This window comes from Triticum aestivum, chromosome 4A, assembly GCF_018294505.1.
Source record: "Triticum aestivum cultivar Chinese Spring chromosome 4A, IWGSC CS RefSeq v2.1, whole genome shotgun sequence".
NCBI classification, from domain to species: Eukaryota; Viridiplantae; Streptophyta; class Magnoliopsida; order Poales; family Poaceae; genus Triticum; species Triticum aestivum.
The window spans coordinates 96012037-96032545 of record NC_057803.1 but is presented as its reverse complement, the minus strand read 5'-3'; the positions used below and the strand labels follow the sequence as shown (position 1 = coordinate 96032545).

Below are 20509 nucleotides of genomic sequence, written 5' to 3'. Positions count from 1 at the left end.
ATAGCGCGGCAGACATGCATACAAAATGCTCCATCTAATTTGGAAGTTTTCTTCTTCTCTTCTCCTTTGGTTTGTGCGACGAGATGCTCCGTGTTTCTCTGAGGAGGCAGATGGATAAAAGCTCACGTGGATCTTATCTCAGCCCGTGACCCGGCCCCACCGGCCAGGAGATTACTGCCTTTGTCTAAAAAAAGGAGATTACCGCCTTATTATAAACGTGCAACAGTTGTCTACATTATTTGGTCTCAAGTTAAACAGGTCCAGAGTGCAGCAATCGTCTCTCGTGTTCCCACATGAATATCAAGTGTCAAAAGTGCATCTTGTCTCTCGTGGTACGAGTACTAGTAACAACGTTGCTACCGTCCCCTCAAAAGAAGAAAAAAACACGTTGCTACCGGATGACACTTCATGCACGACGTTTTGCAGAGTAAAGTCTGAAAAAAACCTTGAACTCGTACGTCCCGTTGAAACTAAACCCTCAACTTCTAATCCCTGAAGTTTGTACTCTATATTTACCGATCCCGATCAATTCTGGCCCTGCCCAAATCTAGACTAGTTTGGTGTAGTAGGAAAAACACAATCCCCATCGGGATAACCACGGCGACGTCGTACTCGGCGGCGACCATCTCGGGCGTCCAGTACGGCCCTAGATCCAGAACCTTTGAGCATTGTCGCGGGCGCATGTGGACCCGCCTCCCACCCTTCCTCCTCTTGACTGTCAGCTCATCACTACCGTCGCGAGCGACCTCGGCAGCTCGATTTGCAAGGGCGCGCGGTTCCGCGCAAGATAGGAAGGAACAGCGGGAGGAGAGGGATGAATATGACATGTGGACCCGTATTATCGGTGAGAGTAGCAGGCGAAATCAGCTGGGATTGTCTTTTTTCCCGGTGTGCCAAACACACACAAGGTCGACATTGACCGGGATGGACAAGTATAGGATATCAATTTCAGGTATTAGAAGGTCAGGGTTTGATTTCGACGCGACATACGAATTGAAGGTTTTTTTTAGACTTCACTCATGTTTTGCATATCCCCACCATCCATGAGTCAAATCAAAGTGCACAAAGCTGCTGGATTTCGCATCGTGAATGATCGTCCCAGCATATGTGGTCTCTCTAAAGTACTCCCTCCATCTTAAAATTAAAATAAGTGTCTTAACTTTGTACAAACTTTAATATAAAATTGTATAAGCTTGAGATATTTATTTTTTGTTTATTTATCATTTATGTCATTGGTTGTATTTCACTACTTAGTTTTGCCATTAGGAATTTTAGCTGGCTCAAAAATGACATCGCTTCAATAGGCACAAGCTCAAAAATGCCATTGGAGACCATTATTGTCAGCTCTAATCTCATTTGCCATGCTATAATGACCAAAATACCTATAGACTAATATGTCAATTCTCCCTCTATCTCATTACAATAAAGTGTGGATCCCACTTGATCCCAACAACATTCTTATTTTCCTATAAAATTATTCACTTGCTTACTCCTGACAAGTGGGGTCGACGCTTATCATTGTGAGATATAGAGAGCTACATGTGGATATAGAAGGATTTTCATCATTTAACATGGTCAACGAGTTTGACCTGACAATAACTATGTCTAATGACATTTTAAGTAAACATCTAACCAAACGATGTCATTTTTTAGATATCTAATGGCATTTGTGAGGAAGTATCTTATGAAAGATGGCATTTTGAACAGTTATAATTTCTAATGGTAAAACTAAGTAGCGAGACACAAATAATGGCATAAATGATAAAAATATTTTTTTTCTAGAAGCGAAAGGAGTAGTTTCGTACTACTAGGTAAAGAACGTTGCCACACCCCGATGACACTTCATATCACAAAGCTGTTGGATTTGGCATCGTGTAAGGATCGTCCCAGCATATGTCGTGAGGATGGAATTACGGGGGCCTGTTTGTTTTTAGGCCTAATCATATCATATTTTACCATACAATATTATCATATTTGTCTAAGGTTAGTTCTTCAAAATAAAAATCACAAGTTGGCAAGTTTAAGGGAATCTTACTTAAGGACATCTCCAGCCGCGCCCCAGAAAGGCCTCCCCAGGCGTTTTTTTTGCGCCGGCGCCGAAAAATCGGCCCAGTCGCGCCCTAGGAGCCCGGCTTGGGCCGAAAACAGCGCCGACGGACCCAGGCCGAACCCGGCGCGCTTGGAGGCGCCCGGGGCGAACTGTTTTGGCACGAAACAGCCGCGGGCCCGCCGCGTCAGCGACTCTACCCTCTTCTCGCCCCTTCGTCGTCCTCATCGCCTCATTTCCCGCGGCGAATCAATGCCAAAGCTGTCGCGCTGCGGCGCCGATCAGCCTGTGCCATTGATGCCTCACGGGCGACGCAGTGAAGACCGGATGACGCGCGTCCCTCGCCCGCCCTCGCCCGCCACGCGTACTCACGGCGGCTCGCACACGGGCGGTGCCTCGGCCTATATAAGACGCGCCCCAGCGCACTCGGCGACTCGCACTTTCTCGCCGTCGTCGTTCCTCCCTCTCCTCTCTCTCGCCGTTTCCAGTTCATCACACCCATGGCCGAGCGCTTCCCAGGCGACGGCGCGGCGGCGAACGGCTTCGGCCGCCGCCATCTTCATGAGAACGAGGCTCGCCTCCTTTTCGAGGCCGAGTACCCGGTCCCGCCGGACATGCGGGTGCCCGGGGCGTGGAGGATCAGCGCCGGCGGCGTGCCGGTGCCCCCGATACCCACCGGCGCGGCGCGGCGTGCGGAGATCGCACGCATCCGCTCGTCCCTGCCGCGTGCGGCGAGGGAGGGGCCACGGTACGTCCCCGACAGCCCGCTCTGGAAACCTTATTTCCGCCGCCGTCACGCCGAGCAGCTCGAGGCCACCAACGGCGTCGAGACCTCCGGCAGGCTCAACGCCGTCGGCCGGCGTCGGTGGTGGGGCGTGCCCGGGCGCACGTTGGAGGTCGTCCTCGAGTACATCGAGGGCGGCAACACGCCGCGCCTCGAGTACCCCGCTCCCCCGTCCTTCTCACGCCGCCGGGGAAGCTCCTGGACCCCGAGGCGCATGGAGACCGGGGGGTCCTCCTCCTCGTCCGGCGGCTCCCCCTGCCTCCACCTCCGCCCCGTCAAGCCGGAGCCCCAGGGCACGCTTGTCAGCGCGCGCACCCGCAGCTCCGGCGTCCGCATCGGCGACAACGCCTCCCCCACCGTCCGCTTCGTCCTCGTCGAGCCCAAGCCGGAGCCCGGCCTCCCCGCGGAGTACGAGGAGGTAGCCCGGCGTGGCTTCTCCGACGAGGACGCCCTGCGGTGGGCGCGGGACGACTACCTCCGCGACGAGATGGTCCGGCAGTGCCGGGCCCTGGAGGAGATCGCCGCCCACAAGCGTGGGCGCGAGGACGAGCACGGCGTCGTGGTCCTCGACAGCGACAACGACGACGACGCCCCCGGACCGTCCAACCCGCCGCGCCAACCGGGGGAGGGATGCAGCATTGACGGCGGAGACGTCGGCGGGGGCGACGACGACGACAACGGCGGTGACTACACGCGGTTCTACAACCTCCTCGGCATGTAGAACCGCGTGGGTGGGCGGCGAGGGAGACGGCGGGGGTAGCCCGCGGTAGTTTTTTTCTTTTTTGTAAAATATGTTTAAATTTGAACGAACTCGCCCGTGTTTGCGTTGTGTTTGCGCCGAACTTAAACATTTTAAAAACTCGTGGGGGGCCGCGACTGGGGGGCATCATGCCCCCAATGCGCGGTTTAGCGCCGGTGCGCCCCCAGGGGGCGATTTTTTGCCCCTTCTGGGGGGGCAATGGCTGGAGATGCCCTAAGGTGTGGCTTGAACCAAACACCCACTCAAGTTGGTCAAACTTGCCTAACCTTAGATGTGGCAACCTTAGGCAAAGTTAGTCTCAAACCAAACAACCCCGTTTGAATTGATCCGACGTTAGATTCTTAACATTCCTGAAATTTTATTTGCTTAGCACTGCCAAAACAATTACTCCATTGCTTGTAAGTAGTTTGGGCAATAGTTACTTTTCGTAAGTAGTTTCCAATTTATTTATTTTGGCTTATTAGTAGTTTCAATATTTACCTGCCAATCCAATCAACAAAACTTGGGCAATAATTACTTTTCGTAAGTAGTTTCCAATTTATTTTTTTGGCTTATTAGTAAGTTTCAATATTTACCTGCCAATCCAATCAACAAAACTTGGGCAATAGTTACTTTTCGTAAGTAGTTTCCAATTTATTTTTTTGGCTCATTAGTAGTTTCAGTATTTACCTTTACCTGCCAATCCAATCAACAAAACTTATCGACGTGCCTAATTTAGCCGCCGTAAATCGTCTCCTGCGTGGTCATCCTCTCCCCCCATCAGAAGAGTCAAAACACACACACACCTCACCTGCTGCTAAACTCAACCGGATTGCAGCTTCCCATCTGGACATCTCGTATATATACGCGCCCTCCCAATCTCTTTCTCCGAGCGCGAAATCTGACAGAGTAGTGCCAGACCGTTGTTGAGCAGGGAGTGGAAGGGGCAATTCAATCCGCAATGGAATCCCTAGCCGCCGCCACGTTCTCGCCCTCGCGCCTCGCCGCCCACCCCGCCCCGCCCGCGGCTGCGGCGGCGGGCAGATCGAGGGCGGTGGCGGCCGGAGGGAGGAGGAGCAGCAGGAGGGGGAGCAGCGGCCTGAGGTGCTCGTCGGCGAGCGCGACGCCGGTGATCAATGGGAGCGCCGCCGCGAAGGCGGAGGAGGAGGACCGGAGGCGCTTCTTCGAGGCGGCGGCGCGGGGGACCGGCAAGGGCAACCTGGTGCCCGTGTGGGAGTGCATCGTGTCAGACCACCTCACCCCCGTGCTCGCCTACCGCTGCCTCGTTCCCGAGGACGACATGGACACCCCCAGCTTCCTCTTCGAGTCCGTCGAGCAGGGGCTCGAGGGGACCACCAACGTTGTACGTCCCTCCTCCCTAATCTACTCCCTTATCGATTCTTATCCTTGCAATAACTTTGTGGAACTGGAATGGATTCAAGGGTCGTTACAGCATGGTGGGAGCCCACCCGGTGATGGAGGTCGTGGCCAAGGAGAACAAGGTCACCATCATGGACCACGAGAAGGCCGAGGTGACGGAGAAGATCATGGATGATCCTATGCAGGTTCCCAGGAGCATAATGGAGGGATGGCACCCGCAGGAGATCGACCAGCTCCCTGAGGCCTTCAGCGGTGAGCGATCAAAATCAACTAAAACATAAGAGAAATATATGGTGTTGCCTGATGTTGAAATGGGAATAATTGCATTTTCCCCCCTTGTTTGTGATAGGTGGATGGGTTGGGTTCTTTTCCTATGATACAGTCCGCTATGTCGAAAAGAAGAAGATACCTTTCTCTGGTGCTCCCCACGATGATAGGAACCTTCCTGATGTTCACTTGGGGCTTTACGATGATGTTCTTGTCTTCGACAATGTTGAGAAGGTGCTTAATTCCTCACTATCCATTTCTAGCATGTCATCTTTAACAAAGTTCTGATTTGTTGTTGCCAGGGACGGCTACTGTTCTTCATACTTCTTTCACGTTATCTGATATATTTGGTTCATCACTGTCAGTTTATGCATCTCTTTTCAAGGAAGCAAATCGATAGTAGTGCATGGTATTGGTACACCATTGACCATAGTAAGAACTAAACTAAATAGTGCAAGCCTGTTAAGAACTAAACTAAATAGTGCAAGCCTGTCATTTCTTTAGCTCATTACCGCATCAAGTGAAATTACATCATTCTTGTTGTTCCATGTTTAGTAGGTTGCAACTTATGAGTCAAAATAACATTTACTTGTTCCTCATTTTAATTAATGGAAAGCTTGTATTCATTTCAAATTCTGTGGCTCTGTGCTCGTTGCAGAAAGTATATGTCATCCATTGGGTAAGTGTGGACCGGCATGCATCCACCGAGGAAGCATACAAAGATGGCAGGTCCCGGTTGAAGCGGTTGCTTTCTAAAGTTCACAATGCAAATGTGTAAGATATGCTGTGTCATTTCCTTAAATATAATATTTTGCTAATTTTTGTTTGGTGCTTACAACCTGTATATCAATTTAATTTCTACCCCAGCCCCAAGCTCTCTCCAGGATTTGTGAAGCTACATACTCGGCAGTTTGGTACTCCCTTGAACAAATCGACCATGACAAGTGATGAGTACAAGAGTGCTGTTATGCAGGCTAAGGAGCATATTCTGGCCGGTAATATTTTCCAGATTGTTTTAAGCCAGCGTTTTGAGAGGCGAACTTATGCCACTCCATTTGAGGTTTACCGAGCTTTACGAATTGTCAACCCAAGCCCATACATGGCATATGTGCAGGTAAATTTACAAGATCTTTTGGGTATATGTTTTTTTTATATGATTACAAGAATTATTGATGTTGTCAATGTGTATTGTGTACCATTGGAACATTGTATAAGCACTGTTTTGCTTTTGAAGTTTTAATAATGTCTTTTATCATCTTTAGGCAAGAGGTTGTATCCTGGTAGCATCTAGTCCTGAAATTCTTACAAAAGTCGAGAAGGTATGTGGACTCATTTATTGCTATTAATCAGATGGCATCATTGTCCTTACTAATCTACACCGTAAAAAACACAGGGAAAGGTTATTAACCGGCCACTTGCTGGGACTACCCGAAGGGGCAAGACAGAGCATGAAGATAAATTGCAAGAGGAACAGCTATTAAGTGATCAAAAGCAATGTGCTGAACACATTATGCTTGTAGACTTGGGAAGGAATGATGTAGGCAAGGTATGTATTCCTTTTGCTTACTCTACATTCCGAGGCAATCTTTTTAACTTTTTACCTAGTCAAGGACTAAATTTGATAGCTTTATTATGCTGCAATTATATCCATTCTCCAGGACTTACAAAGGGAATGTGTTAGCCCTACTACCACTGCAATATCACAAAATTTTCTTATGAGTGCATGGACTTGATAGGTATCCAAATCTGGGTCTGTAAAGGTGGAGAAGTTGATGAACATCGAGCGGTACTCCCATGTCATGCACATCAGCTCCACGGTAAACTCGTGTTGTGTGATCTATGACTCATATGGCACATCCATTTTACACCGGGAGTTTACAGTTGCAGTTAGTTCCTCTAGTTATTCTTGGTTATCACATTAACAATAGAATTTGCATAAATTCAGTATATGACAACTAAAATTACATTTTTTATGTTACCAAAATAAGCTAGTCGTTTTGTTTCTAATTCGTTTCGTTGCTTATATTTCTACACATGTGGGTTTTGCCATTCGTTAGTCTTCTTTTTCCATCATGGTATATTAAAGAAAATAAAGAGTTCATAGATCAAATAAATCTCGCACTGTGAATAACTGATATTCACTGTATATGACATCTTTATATGTTATACTCCCTCTGTTCCTAAATATAAGGCTTTTTAAAAATTCCAATGCGAACTATTACGAAGCAAAATGAGTGAATCTACACTCTAAAATACGTCTATAGACATCCGTATGTAGCCCATATTGAAATTGTCACTAGATAAGGATTTGGTTTGTCATTTTAGAATTTCTAATAAAACTAAAGTAGGCGTGTATGGTGATTGGCAAGGGATTATTGCTTTCTGCAGTTATGTCGAACACCAATGTAATTTCACTTTGAACACTATGCAGGTCAGTGGAGAGTTAGATGATCGTCTCGAAAGCTGGGATGCACTGCGAGCAGCATTGCCTGTTGGAACAGTCAGTGGGGCACCAAAGGTTAACTCTTGCTTCCAACCTTCTTATATGGACATACTCTCCAACTTAACCAGTATCTATTTTTGTCAAGCACTTCTCTGACAACTTTATTCCCTGTTTGCACCGTGAAGAATTTTATAATCGATGTATATCATTTTGTATCTTCTCAGTAGATATTGTTAGTTTGCATTTTCGAAATATTAGCCATATGGTTTGTCTGGATTCTTGATACATACTAGATCACTGCATTAAAAAAATCCAGACTACAATTATGGTACTCTATGCTGTAAACTCCAATTGAATTGCTTAGATCCTTTCTTCATACAATAGTCAGCTATAGCCACTGACATCTTTTTAGCAATCAATGCGCCTTTCTATTCTAAATAAATTGCTATGCTCTAAAAGTTTGTTTGACATAACCAGGTAAAAGCCATGGAACTAATAGATCAGTTGGAAGTCACAAGACGAGGACCATACAGTGGTGGCTTAGGAGGGATATCATTTGATGGTGACATGCTTATCGCTCTTGCTCTCCGCACCATTGTGTTCTCAACAGCTCCAAGCCACAATACGATGTACTCATACAAAAGCTCAGATAGGCGCCGAGAGTGGGTTGCTCATCTTCAGGCTGGTGCGGGCATTGTTGCTGATAGTATCCCAGACGATGAGCAAAAAGAATGTGAGAATAAGGCGGCTGCCCTAGCTCGGGCAATTGATCTTGCAGAGTCGGCTTTTGTAGACAAAGAATAGAGTGTCTATTAAATTATTTTTGTTAGTTGTTCATCATTCTTCACCCAGTTCATGTTGGAAAGTTGTTCATCGTTTCTTCACCGAGTTCATATTGGGGAAAAAAAGCAATAACGTTTTGTTGTCCTTTGAAATGAATAAATCTGAGCTATAATAAGATGTATTTTGCTCATCGGAAAGGTCAATGTTTGCTTTGTCTAGAGTTTTGTTTGGAAGCATATATAGTGTGTCTTATTGGATAATTTAAACTTTGCTTACAAACAGTTAAGCCCTCATCCAAAGGAATCCCATTGGCAAAACACAAGCATCATGTTCTTAAAGGATTTTCACTTTAGCTACATTTGATTCAACGTAATTAGCCAATGGAGTATTTTTTTTAAGAATCAAAAGGAATTCTGAAACATTCTAAAATGGTAAGACATACCCACCACCTCTTTTCTACTCAGAATTCTACGAGCCAAACATGTACTTCATGACTTACACGTATTCCTACTACATTTTGTGTTCCTACAAAGCTATGAATTAAATAGGCTACTGCCTACAATCCTATGTAGGGTGTAGTTATGTTAGTATACATCACCTATATTTTCAACCTAGCACATTCATTCTACTTGCACAGAATTTACCCTTAAAAATAATAATACTTGCACTGAATTCAAATATATAGATGAAATAACTAATTTTTTTACACACACATGCATTGGATTCATATATTGTCATATTGACATTTGAAGTACTGTACTTTATTAAGATTACAGATCTTGCAATGTCAAAATAATTTGGCGTTGACAATATATCTTTGTTGGTATTGTCATATTTATAATGTTGACAATATATCTTTGTTGGTATTGTCATGTCATATTTATAATTTCGTTCTCAGTACTCCCTTCGTCACAAATATAAGATGTTTTGAATATTTTAATATAGACTACAAACGGACAGAAACGGGTGAACAAACACACTAAAACGTCTCTATATGCATCTAATTCAGAAAAAAGATAGAAGCATCTTATATTTGTGAACGGAGGGAGTAACTCCGTTTGGAACAGAAGATTTTTTCTTTCCTGGCATGTGAACTGTCATTCAAAGATCCCGTGAGAAAACATTTAGCTCCAATTGGGCTCCTCTAGGTGCGGTCCACTAAAGAAATTATAAACTGCAACATCCCACCATGAACAAAAAGTACAATGTATCACCGGTCTGTAGAAACTAACCATAATTTCTACACATATGTTCACTCTACATGAAGAAAAGTAAACTTATGACATTAAATTGTGACTAGGGTTATATGCACCGAGGGAACTGTTCAGCCTGTTCCTCGCCACATCTCTCTCATATGCTGCCTTCTGTTGAGAAGCTCCAACGACATAATGCTCGTGCAACGCGTCTCTACACCAAGCACTAAAGAATAACATGTGTTAAACTTTGAAGTGAAGTGTGCATTCTGTACAGCAGCAACTCACAGCTACTCCCCTCAGCATCCTGTCTATCTCCTGAATCAAGGCTTCAAGTACATTATGTGCAATTTTCCATTTCAACAAAAACCTCGTCAGCACTCGACGCATCAAAACCTCATGGCACTCTGATGGAGGTGGCAAACAAGTTTGCAAATTGGTCCACCACATCACCTAGGTAAAACCTCCGTTGTGCTAAAATTACAGCTGTTCATGTCTCTGGTCTGTGTGGTGCAGGAGCCAGCCACGTTGGCTCTGGTGCTCTGACTCGAGGACGTGTCCAGAGCCAAATCCCCCAAACTACCCATTTTACGACGGGGTTCTTTCAGCACACCCGGTGGGACGGCGTTTTGAAGATCGATTTCTGTTTCATTAGCTAGCATATGGACCACCTGCTTCATGGATGGCCTCTGCTGTGCTGTTGCTTGGGTACACAGAAGTGCCACCTTGATGAAACGAAGTACTTGCTCCTCTGGGTATTCTTCCACGTCTGGATCTACAATTTCCAAAAGTCTCTCTTCTTCTCGCAGCTTCCATGTCTGCAGTTCAGTCCAAGTCAATTATGCAAAAGAAAAAATACGATCACCATCACCAATATGTGATGCAAGTCTACCATGGGGAAATCTAGGACTCTCTGTGCGCAGATTTATGATGCTGCAGCTATCAAGAGTTCATACAAGCATGGTATTTGCATCCTATGGAGAAAGGAGAGGCAAAGGTGAATTACCCATTCCACAAGGACATGCATATCTTCCCCCCAAGTCGATTTGCTGCTGCTTTCACCACTTATAACTTCAAGAAGCAGCACCCCGAAACTATATATGTCTGCTTTCTTGGTTAACTGTCCCAATAGTGCATACTCTGGAGCCAAGTAACCCCTGCAGGAGAGATCATATCCGTAAATGTCAATAGAAGTTTGTCGTTACGGAAAAAGCAAAATACAACTAATAGTCTCGACAGCATCACAACAGTCAATTGGTTCAACTGGGAGAAAAGTAACTGAAGGCAGCTGATTGAAATATTTTTCCTTTCATCGTAAAAGTAAGTACTGCACGATATCTGTTCCGGAGAAAATCTACATAAATACACATAACTCGCACTGTAAAAGCAAGTAAATACACCAAAAGATATAGAGAGGACTGACATGGTTCCCGCAACACGCGTGCTAATGTGAGTGATGGCATCAGGGAAAAGCTTGGCCAGTCCAAAATCTCCAATTTTAGGAGCCAGCGTCTTATCAAGTAAGATGTTGCTAGCCTTGATATCACGGTGGACTATGCGTGGTTGTGCTTCCTCGTGAAGAAATGCAAGACCAGAAGCAGTTCCAGTACAAATGGCAGCTCTTGTTTGCCAGTTCAAAGGGATACATCTACTCTTTGGTCCTGATCACAAGGTAATGCACAGGATTATGAAAGTTAATACACAGGTCAGACTTTGTGCAAGTAAAATTCCAGTCTTAAACTTACCAAGCAAAGCATTTGACAAACTGTTGTTCTCCGCATATTCATACACCAATAATCTGTTATTCCCTTCGACACAGCAACCAATGAGCTTTACAAGGTTGGGGTGCCTGACATTTGATATGACATCGATCTCTGTCAAGAACTCATTAGTTCCTTGCTTTGATTCAGCTGAAAGCCTTTTAATTGCAACTTGGGTGCCATCTCTCAGGTCTCCCTAAGTGAAGGAGAACCACTGTTATTCATTCTTCCAAAAGAGAACATTGGCAGTAAAGTATGACTAATGAGCAGTGATAACATATGACATATAAAGTAAGAAGGCAGCGATACGATCCAATGATTCACCTTATAAACCGGTCCAAAACCCCCACGGCCAATGCAGTTCGTCATGTGAAAATTCCGTGTGGCAGATTTCAACTCTTTTAGGGAGAAGACTTGTATATTTCGTCCGGATCTTGATAATACATGGCCTGAACTTTTTTTCAGAGTTGACATCATCATTGGCAGTTAAAAAGGAAAGGCCGAGCAAAAATGCACTGGAACATATAATAGTAAATATTATGGTTGAGGATTTGAGGGTGCCATGGTTATGACCAAGATCCTCTCAGTTAGATGATTAGACATACCAAAACCTCGGCTTACTAGTTCAAGAAACAGAGATAGAAAAATTGATCTTTCTTCTTGCTTATGATATTGCCAGATGTGTGTCATGGTATAGTTTTGATTGGATCACACAACCTCTAGTGTAGGAAATGTTTCATTTAAGCGTGAGTTGCAGATGACACAGGTAGCATGAAAGAAATGCAGAACACAAAAGGCTGGTTCAGTCTGGTGTATTATTTTGCGTGAACTTACGATTATACTCATAAAAGCATTTATGTTGCTGCAATGTTTTGGTATTTTGGGCCAAGCCTTGTCTTCAAGAGAAACATCATACCAATAGCACTATCATATGTATGAAAAAGCCGACAAACATCTAGATTTTTTCCCCTGTTACAAAACATTAAGGCACACCAGTTTGCTGTTAGAATTCATAGTGTTCTGTGGTTTGTATTAATGGAAGTCTTTGTGCTTCAGTCCCATTGTTAAAATTGACTTTAATCAAGGCACTAACTAGGGAAGGCACCCTAAATTTCTCATCATTCAGTCCATTTGCAACACTTGAATAATTGGAGCAACTAGTAAGGAGATACCATAAAGTGGTTGGAAATAACATGGGTACATAGGACAGTTTGCAGCAAATCCCCCACTCTTTTCATGTCAAACAGCAAGTATGTTCTTAAAATTGGAAGACTAAAATGTTGGAAAGCTTTAAGCAGGATTATCAATTAATCATTAGCACACGAATGGAACCAAATGAAACGTACCAGAACGAGGAGACGCAGCCGCGGCCGCTGGACCATTTGGACCTGGCCCCGACTTGGAGCCGCTCCAGAGGCAGCTGGCGGAGCTCCCCATGCGCCGAATCCCGTGGCCTACCCGAGACCTTTATCCGAAGCCAGTTCTAATCTGCGCCCGGAGCTGTCGAGGGGACGAAATCAACCATCTCAGCACGATTGAGCAAACAAAACACACACGGGGCTACTCCACCGGATCGCGGCAGTCGACGGAGGGGAACACGCAGGGAAGCTCAAACCCTAGCTTGTAAATTTGTACGGCGACACTAATCATCAGCTAGACTTTCCGCAACCCGGTAAGCCCGAAGGGGCAGTAGCCAACCTGGTCGAGGAGCAGACGATGCGCTGGTAGGTGCGGCGGAAGCAGATGGGTGGAGCTGCCGGCAGTTCCCACCGGGGCGAGCCAACCGAATGTTTTGCGGCGCCGCCACCACCGACGCCTCGTGGTGGTGTGGTGGACAAGCCAAGCCGAGGAGGTAGGCGGGGGCGAGGAGGGGGGGAGGAGAGCAGAGCAGAGCAGGCGGAAGTTTTACCGGGTCTCGGCTGTGGCGGAGCGCGTCGCTTTTGTTCGTTTTTGGGGGCAGCGACGATCGAGGGTGGTCCGACGAACGCACTGACCGGTTGACCATGTGACCCCGCCTCCAGCAAGTCCACGTTTCTGGGTCACGGCTCGGCCCAACCCAACCCAACCCAACCCGGCGGCATGAGAATTCCGTCCGTCGTGGGGCTACCTGCCTGCCTGCGCGCTCGGGCACGCGCACGCGGTGGGTGTGGGTGGCCGCGCTGACGGGTCTACCGCCCTGCGTACGTACGCGGCTTCGTTCGTCCGTTCATGGATCGAAAGATCCGCGTTCCATCACGAGCACCGCGTCTTCCGTCCTCCGTACAAAAGTTTGCTCGGCACCACACGGTCTCGGGATCCCGTGTAGAAACGATGATTGTGGGTTGTTATCAGCCGTTTTGCAGATAGTTGTGTGTTCAAACGACATGCCAAGCAATTCTCGCTCCAGATTGACTTTTCTTTTCCTTGCAGTAAATTAATAGCTGCTGCCCGACGTCAAAGGTTGTGATCTTCTAGACGCCCTGGCTGAAAGTCAGCCCAAGAAATATCCCGAAGCAGGAATTGTTGACCGGCCTCCTCATATAGCATCTCCAATGCAACCGCCGCCTCCTCCTCCTCCAAGAAAAGCTAGGGTTTGTGCCTTTCTCTGGCTCCGCCGCAGGTCCGCCTCGTCTTTAGTGGTCCTAGGGTCATGGAGCGCGATGGACCCTGACAAGGGCCGGCAGGAGGGCTCCGTTGTTAGTCATTCATTTGAGATTTGTTAGGGTTCGTGTTCTATTCAGGAAGACGAGACGGCGGCGGCTCCCTGAAGATGGAATAAAGGCCTCGCCGCCTAGCCCCCGTTTCGGTGATGCATCTTGCATTGTTGGTGGGTGTGTGGATGCGTGTTTTCGGCGGATCTATCCTCGGTGGATTTGCTCGGATTTGATTGTTGTTGGTCTATGTTTGTGTGTATCCGGGTTGGATCCTTTTGATCTACGTTATTCTTCATCGCCGGCGGCTGCTGTTCTGATGCGCTGGTCCTATGGGGCTTAGCACGATGTCTTCCCGACTATCTACTGCAATAAGTTGTGCCCAATTCCGGCAAGAGAGGAGCGATGACGGCGGCGCGTCTTTGACTCGCTTTAGTGCTTGTAGTCGTCGCTAGATGGTCTACAGATCTGAATGTAATTATTATTATTATTTTGTTCGTTGTACTGTCATGGTTGAAGATGAATAGATTAGAAGTTTTCTAAAAAAAGATAGCATCTTCAACAGATGATTGATGATGCAAAATACGTCACTCAAAAACAGTATTATAGCGTCTCCAACAGATGCCAAAATACCATCCAATTGTTAGATTAGCATCTCCAACAGATGCCAAAATACCATCCCATTGTTAGATTCTGAGATAAAATGAAGCCTTCGCAGGGCATGTGCTCTCTGGGCCGTTCGATTGGGCTTCCAAACGAATCTAGGCCGTCTGATCAGGTCTGATGTGAAAACCAATGAATAGTGCATCTCTTTCATCCGTCATTTTTCACGCGTTCCGCCTTCCTACCTCTCCATGATAGGTAGGACCCAGGCGGGGTGGGCTGCCGTTGTCATAGACTGTGGAAGCGGGTGTGTCCTATGTTGGTTTGAATGGGCGTGGGTGTCGGGCCACCGCATGTAGTTTTGATTGATCGTCGAGGGTATTTGTGGGATTTCACGTCGAGGCACTTGTGTGGCGTCCCGTGAATGGCTTGGCTGCACATAAGGAGAAGAGCGCGCTCGATTGAGTGAAACCCTATCCATTATCCCCGTCGTGCCCCTCTCTTTTCTCTCTTACCCTAGTCGCCACGCCCCCTTCCTTTCTCATCGCCGAGCTTGCCGCTGCTACTGCTCGCCCCATTCCCCATTCCCCATCCCCCTCACACCACCACCACCACCACCCTCTTCCCTAGACATTGAGCGTGAGCAGCAATGCGAGGGGCACGACTGACGGCTCGGCCTTACCGTATGAGGAGCGCACCGATGACCCACAATTATATGGGATCAATCGCAGTCCTTTCAATAAGTAAGAGTGTCGAACCCAACGAGGAGCGGAAGGAAATGACAAGTGGTTTTCAGCAAGGTATTGCCTGCAGGCACTGAAATTGTATGTAACAGATAATTTGATAGCAAGGTAATTTGTAACAAGCAAATAGTAGTAACGGTAACAAAGGTGCAGCAAGGTAGCCCAATCCTGTTTGTAGCAAAGGACTGGCCGAAACGGTCTTTTATAATAAGCAAAGTGTTCTTTAGGACACATGGGAATTTTATCTAGTCACTTTCATCATGTGTGTTTGAATCGCATTCGTTACTTTGATAATTTGATATGTGGGTGGACCGGTGCTTGGGTGTTGTTCTTACTTGAACAAGCCTCCCACTTATGATTACCCCATCTTGCAAGCATCCGCAACTATGGAAAAAGAATTAAGATAAATCTAACCATAGCATGAAACACATGGATCCAAATCAACCCCTTACGGAATAGCGCATAAACAAGGGTTTAAGTTTATGTCACTCTAGCAATCTAATAACTACTCCATAATGCATTCCCTTAGGCCCAAATATGATGAAGTGTTTCATGTAGTCGACGTTCACATAAAACCACTAAAGGAAACAACAACATACATATCATCAAAAAATCGAACGAATACCAAATTCACATAATTACTTATGACAGGACTTCTCCCATGTCCTCAAGAACAAACGCAACTACTCACAAAACATATTCATGCTCAAGATCAGAGGGGTATTGAATAGCATAATGGATCTGTAAATATAATCTTCCACCAAATAAACCAACTAGCATCAACTACAAGGTGTAATCAAAACTACTAGCAACCCACAAGTACCAATCTGAGATTTGGAGACAAAGATTGAATACAAGAGAAGAGCTAGGGTTTGAGATGAGATGGTGCTGGTGAAGATGTTGATGAAGATTGGTCCTCCCATGATGAGAGGATCGTTGGTGATGACGATAGCTTCGATTCCCCCCTCAGGGAAGTTTCCCCGGCGGAATCGCTCCGCCGGAGAGCAAAAGTGCTCTTGCCCAGGTCCCGCCTAGAGAGGGTGGCGTTTCATCCCGAAACCTTCCCTCTGATTTTTTTTCTAGGGCAAATGGCATTATATAGGAGAAGATGGGCCCTGGGGACCTGCCAGGGGCGCCACAAGCTGGGGGGGCAAGGGGTGGGGCGTGCCCCCAGGCTTGTGGCTGCCTAGTGGGTCCCCCTCTGTTATTTCTTTCGCCAACAATTTTAATATATTCCAAAATAATTCTCAATTTTCAGCTCATTTGGAGATGTTCAGAAAAGGTGCCTTCGATGTAGCCCTTTCATGTCCAGAATTCCAGTTGCCGGCGATCTCCCTCTTCATGTGAAACTTGCAAAATAAGAGAGAAAAGGTATAAGAATTGTATCATAAACCGGAATAACAGTCCATAATGCAATAAATATCAACATAAAAACATGATGCAAAATGGATGTATCATGCACCGAGAACGCCATGGATCACAGCCAGACAAAGGTGATGGGCACATGTAGCCATCATCGGGAGGAGCGTTAGCCACCGAGACAGCCTTCCACGTCGCCATTGCCATCTCCCTCACACCAACAGATCCTCCGGCGCGCCTCCCTCGAGGAGCTTCCACCTACCCACCGCGGGCGCAGGCGTGTCCTGCTCCTCGAGTGAGAGCTTCCTCCTAAGACCTCGATCCACTGTCTCTACTTCTCCACTGCGACACCGTCCTCCACATCTACATCGGTCGTTCAATTTGCACCACCCTACATCGGCCGCTCAATCTGCACCGCCACAAAAATCAACCGGCACATTGATACGTCCATTTTGCATCATGTTTTTATGTTGATATGTATTGCATTATGGGCTGTTATTTCACTTTACGATACAATTCTTATGCCTTTTCTCTTTTATTTTGCAAGTTTCACATAAAAAGGGAGATTGTCTGCAGCTGGAATTTTGGACTGGAAAGGGCTATATCAGAGGCATTTTTTTGAACATCTCCAAATGAGCTGAAAATTGACGGAGAATTATTTTGGAATATATTATAATTATTGATGAAAGAAATACCAGAGGGGGCCCACCAGGAAGCCACAAGCCTGGGGGCCGCGCCCCACCCCTCTAGGCGTGCCCCCTGAGCTTGTGGTGGCCCTGGCAGGCCTTCGGGGCCCATCTTCTCATGTATGATGCCATTTTACCTAGAAAAAATCAGAAGGAAGGTTTCGAGACGAAGCGCCGCCGTCTCGAGGCGGAACCTGGGCAGGAGTACTTTTGCTCTTGGCGGAGTGATTCCGCCAAGGAAACTTCCCTCCAGGAGGAGGGAATCGAAGCCATCATCATCACCAACGATCCTCTCATCATGGAAGGACCAATCTTCCTCAACATCTTCACCAGCACCATCTCATCTCAAACCCTAGTTCATCTCTTATATTCAATCTTTGTCTCAAAACATCAGATTGGTACCTGTGGGTTGCTAGTAGTGTTGATTACATCTCGTAGTTGATGCTTGTTGGTTTATCTGGTGGAAGATTACATATTCAGATTCATTATGCTATTCAATACCCCTCTGATCTTGAGCATGAATATGGTTTGTGAGTAGTTATGTTTGTTCTTGAGGACATGGGAGATGTCTTATCATAAGTAATCATATGAATTTGGTATTCGTTCGATATTTTGACGATATGTATGTTGTTGTTCCCCTTAGTGGTGTTATGTGAACGTTGACCACATGACACTTCACCATATTTAGTCCTAAGGGAAAGCATTTTGGAGTAGTAATTAGATGATGGGTTGCTAGAGTGACAAAATCTTAAACCCTAGTTATTCCATAAGAGGCTGATTTGGATCCATATGTTTCATGCCATGGTTAGATTTATCTTAATTATTCTTTCGTAGTTACGGATGCTTGCGAGAGGGGGTAATCATAAGTGGGAGGCTTGTTCAAGTAAGAACAACACCCAAGCACCGGTCCACCCACATATCAAATTATCAAAGTAACAAACGCAAATCAAACAAACATGATGAAAGTGACTAGCTAGATGAAATTTCCGTGTGTCCTCAGGAACGTTTTATTTATTATAAGAGACCTTTTTGGCCTGTGCTTTGCTATAAAAAGGATTGGACTACCTTGCTGCACCTTTCTTACCGTTACTATTACTTGGTAGTTACAAATTGCCTTGCTATAAAACTATCTATTACCGACAATTTCAGTGCGTGCGGAAAATACCTTGCTGAAAACCGCGTGTCATTTTCTTCTGCTCCCCGTTGGGTTCGACGCTCTTACTTATCGAAAGGACTACAGTTGCCCCTATACTTGTGGGTTATCATAAATATCTTTTTGGCACCATTGCTGGGGACTGAAGCACCTTTTGTGAGTTGAACTTGGTAAGGAAACATTTATATTACATGCTGAAATTTAATGTTACTTGTTACTATGGAAAAACATCCCCTGAGGGGTTTGTTTGGGGTATCTTCACCTTGACCGGAAGCACAAAGAGTTGCTCCTCAACCTACTGCACCTACTGAAAAAATTTATTATGAGATTCCTTCGGGTATGATAGAGAAACTGCTACCTAATCCTTATCCAGGAGATGGAACAACACATCCTGGTATGCACCTAATTTATGTGGTGAAGTTTGTAGATTATTTAAGCTTGCAGGTTTACCTGGAGATGAAGTTAAGAGTAAGGTCTTCCCTTTACCTTTGAAGGGAAAGACATTGACATGTTATGGGCTATGTGATGATATTGGAGCTTGGGATTGGAACCGATTGATATTGGAATTTCATCAAAAGTTTTACCCTATGCATCTGGTTCATCGTATCGTGCAAGCTCGAGGGAGGCTTAAGCACATGATGTACACATGCCCCAATCATGAGCTCTTAAAAGAAATTATCTTACAAAAAATTTATGCTTGACTTTCTCATGATGATCGAACTATGCTCGATTCTTCTTCAACTGGATCCTTTATGAAGAAAACTATTGAATTCAAGTGGAATCTTTTGGAAATAATTAAATGCAACTCTGAAGATTGGGAACTCGACAAAGGTAAAGAGTCAAGTATAATGCTGAAGTTTGATTGTGTTAAATCTTTTATGGATACCGATGCTTTTCATAAGTTTAGCACTAAATATGGACTTGACTCTGAGATAGTAGCTTCCTTTTGTGAATCATTTGTTGCTCATGTTGATCTCCTTAAGGAGAACTGGTTTAAATATCATCCACCTATTAAAGAAAAGATTGAGGAACCCATTGTAGTTAAAGATGAAACCATCATTTACATTGTTAATCCACGTGTTCCTACTGCTTATACTGAGAACCCACCTTTTCCTGTTAGGATAAAGGAACGTGCTAAAATCTCTACTGTGGTTAACAAAAGTAGTATTAGAGTGTTGGGGAACGTAGTAATTTCAAAATTTTCCTACGAACATGCAAGATCATGGTGATGCATAGCAACGAGAGGAGAGAGTGTTGTCCACGTACCTTCGTAGACCGAAAGCGGAAGCGTTAGCACAATGCGGTTGATGTAGTCGTACGTCTTCACGATCTGACCGATCAAGTACCGAACGTACGACACCTCCGAGTTTAGCACACGTTCAGCCCGATGACGTCCCTCGAACTCCGATCCAGCTGAGTGTTGAGGGAGAGTTTCGTCAGCACGACGGCATGGTGACGATGTTGATGTTCTACTGACGCAGGGCTTCGCCAAAGCACCGCTACAGTATTATCGAGGTGGACTATGGTGGAGGGGGGCACCGCACACGGCTAAGAGATCAATGATCAATTGTTGTGTCTATGGGGTGCCCCCTGGCCACATATATAAAGGAGTGGAGGAGGGGAGGGGACAACCCTCTCTATGGCGCACCCTAGGGGAGTCCTACTCCCACCGGGAGTAGGATTCCCCCTTTCCTAGTAGAACTAGGATCCCTTCCAAGTAGTAGGAGTAGGAGAGAAGGAAAGGGAAGGGAAAAGGAGAAGGAAGGAAGGGGGCGCCCCCGTCCCTAGTCCAATTCGGACCAGCCCATGGGGAGGGGTGCGGCCACCCTTTGAGGCCTTTCTCTCCTTTCCCGTATGGCCCATTAAGGCCCAATACGAATTCCCGTAACTCCCCGGTACTCCCGAAAATACCCGAATCACTTGGAACCTTTCCAATGTC

The 20509-nt window shown here is 45.9% G+C and overlaps 2 protein-coding genes across 3 annotated transcripts; one reads left to right on the top strand and one right to left on the bottom strand.

Annotated features, from left to right (window-relative positions):
* The first annotated feature begins 4385 nt into the window (after positions 1-4385).
* LOC123085371 (anthranilate synthase alpha subunit 2, chloroplastic) lies at positions 4386-8640 on the top strand. Its single transcript, XM_044506998.1, has 10 exons — positions 4386-4933; positions 5013-5202; positions 5300-5451; positions 5876-5991; positions 6085-6331; positions 6480-6536; positions 6611-6763; positions 6954-7034; positions 7649-7735; positions 8138-8640. The coding sequence occupies exons 1-10, from the start codon at positions 4532-4534 to the stop codon at positions 8462-8464; spliced, it is 1812 nt and encodes a 603-aa protein (XP_044362933.1). The 5' UTR covers positions 4386-4531; the 3' UTR covers positions 8465-8640.
* Positions 8641-9602: 962 nt separating this feature from the next.
* LOC123085370 (cold-responsive protein kinase 1) lies at positions 9603-13356 on the bottom strand. 2 transcript variants are annotated; one of them, XM_044506996.1, is made up of 7 exons: positions 13095-13356; positions 12743-12896; positions 11721-11845; positions 11382-11592; positions 11060-11297; positions 10643-10793; positions 9603-10454 (listed from the first exon to the last, which is right to left on the bottom strand). In XM_044506996.1, exons 2-7 carry the CDS (start codon positions 12831-12833, stop codon positions 10086-10088), a joined length of 1185 nt encoding a protein of 394 aa, XP_044362931.1. In that variant the 5' UTR covers positions 12834-12896; positions 13095-13356; the 3' UTR covers positions 9603-10085. The 2 variants fall into 2 exon arrangements, with proteins under 2 accessions (XP_044362931.1, XP_044362932.1); XM_044506997.1 differs by lacking the exon at positions 13095-13356 and having other exon boundaries at positions 11721-11850.
* Positions 13357-20509: the final 7153 nt, after the last annotated feature.

What these genes read in the sequence shown, in the direction of transcription:
- LOC123085371 (XM_044506998.1), top strand. Translation starts at nt 4,532, where the DNA reads ATGGAATCCCTAGCCGCCGCCACGTTCTCGCCCTCGCGCCTCGCCGCC. An exon ending in AAAGTTCACAATGCAAATGT is followed by an intron (nt 5,992 to 6,084) that starts GTAAGATATGCT and finishes TTTCTACCCCAG; the next exon opens with CCCCAAGCTCTCTCCAGGAT. An exon ending in TCATGCACATCAGCTCCACG is followed by an intron (nt 7,035 to 7,648) that starts GTAAACTCGTGT and finishes AACACTATGCAG; the next exon opens with GTCAGTGGAGAGTTAGATGA.
- LOC123085370 (XM_044506996.1), bottom strand. Translation starts at nt 12,833, where the DNA reads ATGGGGAGCTCCGCCAGCTGCCTCTGGAGCGGCTCCAAGTCGGGGCCA. An exon ending in GGCTGCGTCTCCTCGTTCTG is followed by an intron (nt 11,846 to 12,742) that starts GTACGTTTCATT and finishes AAAAAAGTTCAG; the next exon opens with GCCATGTATTATCAAGATCC. An exon ending in ACGCGTGTTGCGGGAACCAT is followed by an intron (nt 10,794 to 11,059) that starts GTCAGTCCTCTC and finishes TCTCTCCTGCAG; the next exon opens with GGGTTACTTGGCTCCAGAGT.